The 11,749-nt window shown below is 36.8% G+C and overlaps 1 protein-coding gene across 5 annotated transcripts in view; it reads left to right on the plus strand.

Annotated features, from left to right (window-relative positions):
- TMEM225B (transmembrane protein 225B) overlaps positions 1 to 11,603 on the plus strand; it is a 38,076-nt gene extending 26,473 nt beyond the window's left edge. For all 5 annotated transcript variants that reach the window (XM_045837955.1, XM_045837959.1, XM_045837958.1 and 2 more), the window contains 2 exons: positions 10,985 to 11,194; positions 11,409 to 11,603. In XM_045837955.1, coding sequence (XP_045693911.1) covers positions 10,985 to 11,157 — 173 coding nt within the window. In that variant the 3' untranslated portion in view covers positions 11,158 to 11,194; positions 11,409 to 11,603. The remainder of the gene's footprint in view (positions 1 to 10,984; positions 11,195 to 11,408) is intronic.
- Positions 11,604 to 11,749: the final 146 nt, after the last annotated feature.

An 11,749-nucleotide genomic window follows, 5' to 3' on the forward strand; every position in this document is an offset into this window, starting at 1 on the left:
TTTACCTCCTTGTCAACATTTGAAATTGTCAGACTTTTAAAGCTTTGCCAGTTTAATTGGTGTAAGACTGTATTTCATGCTATTAAAATGCATTTTCATAATTACTAAACAGGTTGAACACATTACATATATTTATTGGCCATTTGTGTTTTCTCTTTTAAGAAATTCTTATTTAGTAATTTGCCTGTCTTTGCCCTTTCAAACTGATTTGTAGGTGTACTGTATATAATTTAGATACTAATCCTTTATTAGTATAGATATTATAAATATCTTCTAGTTTAGGTCTTGACTTTTTACTTCTTATACTGGATTCTTTGAGGAACAGGAATTAATTTTACTGTAAATTTGTTGATATTTTCCTTTAAATCATTTTTTCCCTTTGTGTATTATTTAAGAAATCTTCCCATGTTGAGGTCTTTTTTTAAAATTTTTAAAAAATATTTTAGTGTGCCCTGGCTGGTGTGGCTCAGTGGATTGAGTGCTGGCCTGTGAACCAAAGGGTTGCAGGTTCAATTCCCAGTGAGGACATATGCCTTGGTTGTGGGCCAGGTCCCCAGTGGGGGGTCACGCGAGAGGCAACTGCACATTGACATTTCCTTCTCTCTCTTCCTCCCTTCCCCTCTCTCTAAAAATATATAAATAAAATCTTTAAAATAAATAAATAAAATATGTTATTGTTATTCAATTATAGTTATCCCCATTTTTCCCTCTTTGCTCTCCTCTGCCTAGATCACCCCCTACTCCCACAGTCAGCTCCCACCCTGTTGTCCATGCCAGTGAGTCATTTATATCTGTTCCTTGGCTAGTCTCTTCCCCATCTTTTCACCCTTAATGTCCTGCCCATTCCTCTCTCGTTGCTGTTAGTCTGTTCCTTGTTTCCATACTTCCGGTTCTATTTTGCTCATTTGTTTGTTTTGTTTGTTAGGTTCTTCTTACAGGTGAGATCACATGGTATTTGTCTTTCATTGCCTGGCTTATTTCACTTAGCATAATGCTCTCCAGTTCCATCCATGTTGTCACAAGGGGTAAGAGTTCCTTCTTTCTTTCTCCTGTGTAGTGTTCCATTGTGTAAATGCACCAAAGTTTTTTGATCCACTCATTTACTGATGGGAGCTTAGGCTGCTTCTAGCACTTGGCTATTGTAAATAATGCTGCTATGAACATTGGGGTGCATATGTTCTTTTGATTTGGTGTCATGCTGAAAGTGAAGGGATGGAAGAAATATTACAAGCACACGGACATGAAAAAAGAAGCTGGGGTAGCAATACTTATATCAGACAAAATAGACTTCAAAACAAAGGCTATGAAAAGAGATAAAGAATGCCACTATATAATACTTAAGGAAATAGTCCATCAAGAAGATATAACCCTTATAAACATATATGCGCCCAACATAAGAGCACCTAAATATATAAGGAAAATGGAGGACCAAGAAAGATATCAACAGCAACACATTCATTGTAGGGGATTTTAACACCCTACTGTCAATAATGGATGGATCTTCCAAACAAAGAATCAACAAAGATGTTGTGACATTGAAGAACACTCTAGAGCACAGATGGCAAACACAAGGCCCATGGGCCGAATCCGGCCCTCCATCTTGTTTTATCCGGCCCAGCACCTTGTTTCTACCCAGCAGCAGTGCTGACCTCCTTGCCTTTAGTTAAGGAGTAGTTACATTTATACAGTCCTAAAATTACATTTGGCCCCTTGAAGGCAACCGTGAGGCTGATGTGGCCCCTGGTGAAAATGAGTTTGACACCCTTGCTCTAGAGCAAATTGACTTAATTGATACATACAGAACCTTTTACCCCAAAGAAGCAAAATATACATTCTGTTCAAATGCACATGGGACATTTTCAAAGATAGACCACATGGTAAGACACAAAACAAGCCTTAACAAATTCAAGAAAATTGAAATCATATCAAGTATCTTCTCGGAACACAATGGCTTGAAGCTAGAAACCAACGTCAAGTAAAAAAACTCCTTGTTGAGGTCTTAAAGATAGACTCTTTTATCATCTTCTAAACTTTTATAGTTTTGCTTTCTATATTTAACTCTTTAATTAATTTTGACTAAGTTTATGGTGTGAGGTAGGAATCATTTCATTATGTTTTTCAGTGAATATTAAGTTGTTATGATGGCAGTTATTGACTAATCTGCACTGATCTGTAGTGCCATTTCTGTTATTAATCATATTTCCATATTCTACTAATTTGTCTCTTATAGTGCCCAAACCATACTTTCATAGTTTCTGTAGCTTTATGCTAACTTGATATTATATATTATGATATCTTGTAGGAAAAATTCTTCTACTTGTTCTTTTTCAGAGGTACCTTAGATATTTTGGCCTTTTTAAAGATATGTATTTTATTGACTATGCTATTACAGTTGTCCCAGTTTTGCCCACCTCTGCCTGCTATTCTGCTTCCCTCCAGCAGTCCCCCACCTTATTTCATATCCATGGATCATGCATGTAAGTTCTTTGGCTTCTCCATTTCCTATACTATTTTTAACAGCCCCATGTCTATTTTGTTTCTTCTAACTATGCTTCTTATTCCCTGCATGTTTTCCTCCATTGTGCCCCTTCCCCCTCCCAGCTGATGACCCTCAAATTACCTCCATATCTATGATTCTGTTCCTTTTCTGGTTGTTTGCTTAGGGTTTTTTTTTTTTTTTTTTAGGTTCAGTTGTTAATAGTTATGAATTTGTTGCCATTTTAATGTTCATAGTTTTGATCCTTTTCTTAAATAAGTCCCTTGAACATTTCATGTAATGATGGCTTGGTGATGATGAACTCCTTTAGCTTTACCTTGTCTGGGAAGCTCTTTATCTGCCCTTCTATTCTAAATGATAGCTTTGCTGGACAGAGTAGTCTAGGTTTTAAGTTGTTGCTTTTCATCACTTTGAATACATCTTGCCAGTCCCTTCTTGCCTGCAAGGTTTCTTTTGAGAAATCAGCTGACAGTCTTATGGGAACACCTTTGTAGATAATTGTCTGCTTTTCTCTTCCTGCTTTTAGATTCTTTCTTTATCTTTAAACTTTGGCATTTTAATTATGATGTGTCTTGGTGTGTTCCTCTTTGGGTCTAACTTGTTTGGGTCTCTCTGAGCTCCCTGGATTTGTATGTTTATTTCCTTCACCAAATTAGAGAAGTTTTCTTTCATTATTTTTTCAAGTGAGTTTTCAATTTCTTGTTCTTCTTCTTTTTCTGGCACTTCTAAGATTTGGATGTTGGTACGTTTGGGGATATCCCAGAGACTTCTTATACTGTCCTCGATTTTTCAAATTCTTGTTTCTTCTTGCTGTTCTGGTTGAATGCTTAATTCTCCCTTATGTTCCAAATTGTGGATTTGAATCCTGTCTTCCTCACCTTCACTGTTGGTTCCCTGCAGGTTTTTCTTTATTGCTCTTAGTGTACCTTTCATTTCTTCCTTTATGTTGTTGTCATACTCAATGAGTTCTTTGAGCATCCTGATCACCAGTGTTTTAACTCTGCATCTGATTGGTTGGTTATCTCCATTTCATTCAGCTCTCTTTCTGAGGTTTTGTTCCGTTCTTTCAAGTGGGCCATATTTCTTTGTCTCCTCAATTTGGCAGCTTCCCTGAATTTGTTTCTGTGTACTAGGTAGAACTGCTTTGACTCTGTGTCTTAGTAGCATGGCCTTTTGTAGAAAAGGCACCTCTAAATTGTGTGGGGCAGAGCCTTAGGTAATCACCAGGGTGGGGCTGTGTAGCACCACTGGTGATTACACATCGCTGTGTTGTGGTGCTATATGTGTAGGAGGGGTCAGAGAGGGAACAGTGCCACTTGCTCGGCTCTTGGCCGGCTTTCAGTCACTTCTCCTGCAACTCACAAACAAATTGGGTCCTTCTGGTGCTGGTTCCCAGGTGGGTGGGCTTGTGTATGTTCTAGGACCCCGTGGGCCTCTCCAAAAAACTCTCCTGTGAGACAGGGAGTTTCTCCCACTGCTTCAAACCCCATAGGTTTTTACAGCCAGAAGTTTTGAGATTTTATGTCGCCGTGCTGGAACCCTGGGTTGCTCTCTCTGTCTCGCTCCCCAGTTGTTCCTCCCAGTTAATGTGCATGCGAATGTGGGACCACCAGCTGCCACCTCACTCTCCCAGTCCTCCAGCTGCCTCCTTCTGCTCATCCTCTTCACCCCTTCTACCAGTCTGGAATGAATGTTTCTTCTTTAACTCCTTGGTGGTCAGACTTCCATACAGTTCAATTTTCTGGCAGTTCTGGTTGTTTTTTGTTCCTAAATTTGTTGTTGTCCTTCTTTTGGTTGTGCAAGGAGGCAAAGTGTATCTACCTACACCTCCATCCTGGCTGGAAGTCCCTCTAGGTATTATTTGTTTTGAGGTTTAGTTGTAATTCTCTCTGTGGTTGTGCGCCTCCATCTTGACTGGAAGATGGCTTTTATTCTTATGTATAAGAAAATATTTCTTACATGTATATATATTTTTTTACATATAAGAAATCTTTCATTACATTTCCCAGGAAAAGTTCTATTGAAATTTGTTTGGTATTACAATAATTATATGGTTAACTTAGGGAGAGCTGATTTAAAAAATAATAATATTGGATCTTCCTATCCATGAACAAGGTATTTTTCTTTGCTTTTCCTTAGGTCTTCTTTAATGGTTATTTAACAGTTTTATAATTTTGTTGTTTTGTTTTATTTTTTCCCCTAGATATATGTACCTCCAGTATGATGATAATTAGATAGTAAAGGGATGTTTTATTATGAAGTGTTATATATATTTGTACATATTTAAGGTAGATAATATTTGTCATATTAAGAAAGTTACTTTCTAGTTCCAGTTTACAAAGATTTGTGTTTTCTTTTTAATCATGAATGTATGTTAAGTTTTATTGGATGTTTTTTTTTTTTTTTGCATGTATTGAAATCATTACGTTTTCTCCTTTAGCCCATTAATGTGGCAGATAACATTGGACATTTGTCTATTATGTAATATCTTTTTTGTTGTTCAGCTTTTTCTGTAACATTTTCTTTAGGATTTTGCATTCATGAGTGAGATTGTTTTAAAATTTTTTTCCTTGTATTGCCCTTTTCTGATTTTGATATTATGGTTTTACAAGCTTTGTAAAGTGGGTGAGGTTGTTCTTTTTCTTTCTAATTTCTGAGATCATGTTTAGAATGATTAGTTTTTCCTGTATAAGCTGGCCTGTAAAAGGAGTATGGTATTCCTCTATGGAAAGATTTTAGGTTCATGACTCAGCTTCTTCTTAAGGATTATAGGACTCTTCAGGTATTTTATTTATTCTTGAGTCAATTTTGGGAATTTATATATTTTTATAAATTTATATATTTAATCCAAGTTTTAAAATAAATTGACATAAAATTATTCAAAATATTTTCTTTCTTAATTTTTGCTGCATCTGTAGTTATGTGCTTCTTTTTCATTCCTTATTTTTTCTTTTTTCATCACCAATTTTGTCAGAGGCTTACCATGTTTTAGTCTTCAATGAACTAGTGTTTTGCTTTATTGAAACTTCATGTTTTGTGTTTGTTTTCTATTTAATTCATTTTTACTTCTGATTTTTAACTTTCCTCAATTTTTCTGCATTATTCTATTCCTTTTCCAACTTCTAAATCAGGATCTCAGACCATTGATTATTTTTTTATTTTCTAAGTAGACATTTAAAGCTTTAATTCCCCTCTAAGAATTGCTTTATTTGCAGCTCCCATTTTGATGTGTAGTATTTTTTGTTATTGTTATATTTCAAATATTTGCTACTTGTCCTTATGCTTTCTTTTTTGATTCATGAATTATTTTAAAGTTATACTTTCAAATTTCCAAATGTAGAATTTTTTGTTGTACCTCTGTGTTTATGGTTTTTTAGAAGACTTTATTATTTATCTTTAGAGAGGAGAAGGGAGGGACAAAGAGAGGGAGAGAAACACCAGTGCATTGCTGCCTCTCACGCACCCCGCACCGGGGACCCAGCCCACACCCCAGGCATGTGCCCTAGACTGGGAATCAAACCAGCCACCCCCTGGTTCATAGGCTGGCACGCAGTCCATTGAGTCATGGCATCTGTGTTTATCATTTTAACTTCATTTCAATTTGACAAGAGGTCATGGTCTATATAATCCTAATATGTTCAGATTCACTGAGAATTGCCTTATAGCCTAGTTTGAGGTCTGTTTTCCTGTTTCATGTTGAGTGTAATCTTATCTATAAAGATTAGATCAAGCTTGTTTATTATGTTGTTTAAATCTTGATTTAGAATTGTTATATTTTACTAGGGAATTAAACTTTTATCATTATCCTTTTTATTTCTAGCAATGCTTTTGTGCTAAAGTCTGTTATCTAATATTACTATAGGTACTTCCACATTCTTTTTAAAAAATATATTTTATTGGCTCCCTGGCTGGCGTAGCTCAGTGGATTGACCGCGGGCTGGGAACCAAAGTGTCCCCGGTTCAATTCCCAGCCAGGGTACATTCCTGGGTTGCAGGCCATAACCCCCAGCAACCACACATTGATGTTTCTCTCTCTCCCTCTCTCCCTCTCTCCCTCTCTCCCTCTCTCCCTCTCTCCCTCTCTCTCTCTCTCTCTCTCCCCCCCTTCCTTCCCTCCCTAAAAATAAATAAATAAAATCTTTAAAAATATATATATATATTTTATTGATTATGCTATTACAGTTGTCCCATTTCCCCCCTTCATTCCCCTCCACCCTGCATACCCTCTCCCCCCTACATTTCCCCTCTTTAGTTGATGTCCATGTGTCATACTTACAAGTTCTTTGGCTTCGATATTTCCCATACTATTCTTACCCTCCCCCTGTCTATTTTCTACCTACCATCTATGCTACTTATTCTCTGTACCTTTTCCCCCTCTCTCCTCCTCCCACTCCCCTGTTGCTAATCCTCCATGTGATCTCCATTTCTGTGGTTCTGTTCCTGTTCTAGTTTGCTTAGTTTGTTTTTGTTTTAGGTGTGGTTGTTAATAATTGTGAGTTTGCTGTCATTTTACTATACATGTTTTTTATCTTCTTTTTCTTAGATAAGTCCCTTTAACATTTCATACAACAAGGACTTGGTGATGATGAACTCCTTTAACTTGACCTTATCTGAGAAGCACTTTATCTGCCCTTCCATTCTCCATGAAAGCTTTGCTGGATAGAGTAATCTTGGGTGTATGTCCTTGCCTTTCATAAGTTAGAATACTTCTTTCCAGCCCCTTCTTGCCTGTAAGGTCTCTTTTGAGAAATCAGCTGATAGACTTCTGGGCACTCCTTTGTAGGTAACTGTCTTCTTTTCTCTTTCTGCTTTTAAGATTCTCTCCTTATCTTTAATCTTGGGTAATGCAATTATGATGTGCCTTGGTGTGTTCCTCCTTGGGTCCAACTTCTTTGGGACTCTCTGAGCTTCCTGGACTTCCTGGAAGTCTATTTCCTTTGCCAGATTGGGGAAGTTCTCCTTTATTATTTGTTCAAATAACTTTTCCACTTGTTGCTCTTCCTCTTCTCCTTCTGGTACCCCTATAATTCGGATGTTGGAACATTTGAAGTTATCCTGGAGGTTCCTAAGCCTCTCTGAATTTTTTCTGAAATTTTTTTGTCTTCATTCTTTTCTGGTTGGATGTTTCTTCCTTCTGGTCCACACAGTTGATTTGAGTTTCAGTTTCCTTCCCATCACTTTTGGCTCCCTGTACATTTTCCTTTATTTCACTTTTTATAGCCTTCATTTTTTCATCTAATTTGTGGCCAAATTCAACCAATTCTTTGAGCATCCTGATAACCAGTGTTTTGAACTGTGCATCTGATAGTTTGGCTACTTCTTTGTTGCTTAGTTGTATTTTTTCTGGAGTTTTGATCCGTTCTTTTGTTTGGGCCATATTTTTGTCTTGAAACTACTGTTATGTATGAGGGCAGAGCCTTAGGTGTTCACCAGGGTGGGGTAACACACATCACTGGGTTGTGACACTGTATGTGGAGGAGGGGTCTGAGAGGGAACAATGGCACTTGCTCTGCTTTCTGCTAGATTTCAGTTAATTCCCTTGCTTCCCACAAGCAAATTAGGTCCTTCTGGTGCTGATTTCCATGTGGGTGGAGTTGTGTACGTTCTGGGACCCTGTGAGTCTCTCCAACAAACTCTCCTGTGAGGCTGGGAGTCTCTCCTGGCACCTAAAACCCTACAGGTGTTTTCAATTGGTGGCTTGAGGCTTTATTTCCCTGTGCTGGGACCCTGGGTTGCGTGGTCTGTCTTGCTTCCCATTTTTGCCTGGTTTATCTGTGCATGAATGTGGGACTGCTCAGTCCGCAGCCGCCTTGCATACCATGTCTCTCCACAATCCGCTGCCTCGCTGGGTCTGCCAGCTGCCGCTTTGCTGAGAGCCATGAGCCCTCTTGGTTTCAGCTGCCTGGCTGGGCCCGACTCTGCCCCTTCTATCAGTCTGGATGAATGTGTCTACTTTAACTCCTTGGTTGTCAGACTTCCATTCAGTTCAATTTTCTGTCAGTACTGGTTGTTGTTGTTTTTAAATTGTTGTTGTCCTTATTTTTGTTGTGCGTGGAGGCACAGTGTGTCTACCTACACCTCCATCTTGGCCCTACTTCTATATTCTTTAGGTTACTATTTACCTGTTATATTTTTTAAATCTTTTACTTAAAAACTTTCTGTCTTCATGTTTTGGATATCTCTTATAAATAGCTTATAACTGAATTTTTTAATCTGGTCTTATAATCTTTTTCTTTTAACTGGAGCATTTAGTGATTTACATTTATTGTGACGACTGATATATATATATATATATTTTTTTTCTATCACTTTAATTTGTACTTTCAGTTCTTTTCTGCTCACCTCCTACCCCAACTCTTTTGCCTTGCTTTGGACTGATTGAATTTTATGTATACAGTTCTCATTACATTTCTCCCCTCTTTAGTTTGGAAGTTATATGTTCTATTTTTATTCATGTAGTAGTTACCTTTGACATTTTAAAATGCTTATACAACAAAGGTGAAAAATAATCAACATATTTATTCTCTTCATAAATAATGCGAGGACTCCCCACTCTCAATTTATATGCCATTTTGTCCAATGTTTTATTTTTTAATCTATACATTTTGCATTATTTTATGCATTTAATATTTGTTTAAATTAACCCACATATCCACATATTTACTAATTTAATTCCTCATACAACCTTCTTAGATCTTCTATGATCATTATCCTTCTGCTTGAAATGTATTCTTTATAGTGCTTTTATATGATAGTCAATTAGCAATACACTCATTTTGTTTGTATAGAATTTGTTCATTAAAGTTAGTTTTGCCAAACAAACATTTTTGAGTTGATAGTTATTCTCTGAGCATTCAAAATATTATTTTCCCATTTCCATTGTTGAGAAGTTTGGTCTCTATAAAAATATTCTTTTTTAAGGCACTCTTTTTCTTTTCTCTTAGACTTTGGTACTTTTCAGGATATGGGTATTTATGTTACTATTTGTAAGTGAACTAAATCTGAGGAGTAGTAGCTTTCAGTATTTCTAGAACATTTTAATCTTCTCATTTTTTTTTTTTTACTTTGTGGAACTCTAGGAAGACTTCTGTTAGACCTTGTTACTCTATTGTGCATGTCTTTTTATTTCTTTTTCATGTTTTAATTCTCTTTGTGTTTCTGGGCTGCATTCTGAATAACATATATAGAGGTATCTTCAGTTTCACTCATTTACTTTTTAGCTGCTATTTAACCTATTCATTAAATTTTTATTTCAATTAATCTATTTTCATAACCAGAAGTTGTATTTCCCCCTAAGTGTTGTATTTTTGTAGTCTCTTGTTCTTAATATTTTAAAGTTATTCTCGAAATATATTTTCATTATACATGCTAAATGGACTTACTTTACATTTTGTGTCTTACAAGTTTAGTATTAAATTATTTGCAGGTCTGAGTCTATTAGTTGCTGTTCATGCAGGCTCTTAGTTGTGATGTCTTATTTCTTGGTACGTTTTATGTTTTTGACAGTGAATTAGTTTTCCTTGGAATTTTTTTATTTTTGGTAGAAATTCTTTGAGGCCTATGTTTAAAGTGTTTACTCAAGAAAGGATTTGCATTTGCTTCTGCCTGGTGCATGGGTACACAGCTAGCTTAGCATGACAAACGAAATACATAGGTATTATGAATTTAGCTGCAGACACACTAATAGCTAGCTTATGTTTATGAATTCTTAGTAAACACAAGTAACTTTGAAGTTCCAGTTTTATATGGAGGACTTTTATTAGATTTTCCTCTGGAGCATGTCGTGGGCTTTTTCTGCTGTTTTTTTGTGCCCCAGATGGCCAAGAGAATGGAAAATCAGAATCACCCGGGTTGCCTGTGCCTCTCTAAGGTAAAAGCTAATTGTGTGCTTGCTTAACTCTGACTCCTGTTTTCATTGTGGTTTTGAATTCTAGGAATATTTTACTCTGATGCCAGCCTGATGGTGCATTTACAAATACATTTTTGAAGAAATATTTATTTAGAAATTTTTGTTGTTTTTTAGTGGGAGATTACCTAGTCTGCTATAATGCTGAAAATAGAAGTTGTCCTTTATCTTAGTGTTAACAGTAATACAGTATTTACCAGTCTGTTAAGGTATCTTCATTTATTCTCATGAACATCAATTCTCTTTTTCCTTTCTTTTCTAAGGGTCTTGAGTTGGGCTTCAAAAGGCCTGAGTTTTGTGTTTGACCTTCCTCTCTTAAACCTCGTTTTTTCACTTGTTAATGGTTAGACAATTGCTAATTCCAGCACTGGCTGTGGTTTTATGAGTGTATCCATCTGTTTGTATACCTTGTCTTCTGGTGCGTTGTTTCTCCTCTGTCTCTATAGAACCCTTTGTTGGAGGGGAGTGTAAGGGAGGGCAGGTACAGACCAGGAGTTGTATTAGTGGAGGGAGTTCCTGACCTCTAGGACATGAAGCATGACACTCTCTCTAACCTGAGTCAAACTTTTGCTGTTACCTAGGTGCCATCTGCCTCTTTCAAGAAACAGCCTGCCTTAGGTGCCATTTATTACCCATTTCCCAGAATACTGAGGAGACTGAAGAGATCCCGCATCTAGAGAATCTGGAGAGTTTGGGAGGAGTACCGAGCTCAGTACAAAAGGAGACCCTGCTGAAGGAAGAGACAGTTATCTAGTTCAGGAGAGTCTGTCCTCTACCCTTCATCAAGCTGTGTGAGTGGCTCCCCGTCCTCTGCCAATCTTCACTACTTTTAATAAGCTTCTCGAGTGTCAAATTAATGCTCCACTTCCTTATATAGTGATCTATTTTGTTCACATTTGAATTTTTTCATATTTGAAATTAGTTTATATTTTTTGAATTCTGAACTTCCTGAGTGATTTCCCTTTCTCTTTTTTCCCTCCCTCCCTTCCTTCTCTTTTTTTGCAGGTGTTTTCAATAAAAGAAGGACTACTCCCTGTTAATCCATTCCTCAAAAACCTGGCTGGAGGGCAGGAGGGGAGGGAGGAATATTAAAAAATGATCAAGTGAAGTGAACCTTCATAAGACAAAAACTGAACAGAATGTAACCACAACAGAAGGTGTTGTGTTAGTAATATTAAAAGAAAAGATGATATCCCTATACAAAAGTGTGACTTGGTACTGAAAACCTATTTATTTATTTATTTGTTTATTTATTTATTTAAACTATTTTATTGTTGTTCGGCTACAGTTGTCTGCATTTTCCCCCCACCACTCCCCCTACCCCAGCCAAACTGGAAACTTTTCTT

Source organism: Phyllostomus hastatus, unplaced genomic scaffold (genome assembly GCF_019186645.2).
Source record: "Phyllostomus hastatus isolate PE091 unplaced genomic scaffold, TTU_PhHast_1.1 phas_contig_254, whole genome shotgun sequence".
NCBI lineage: Eukaryota > Metazoa > Chordata > Mammalia > Chiroptera > Phyllostomidae > Phyllostomus > Phyllostomus hastatus.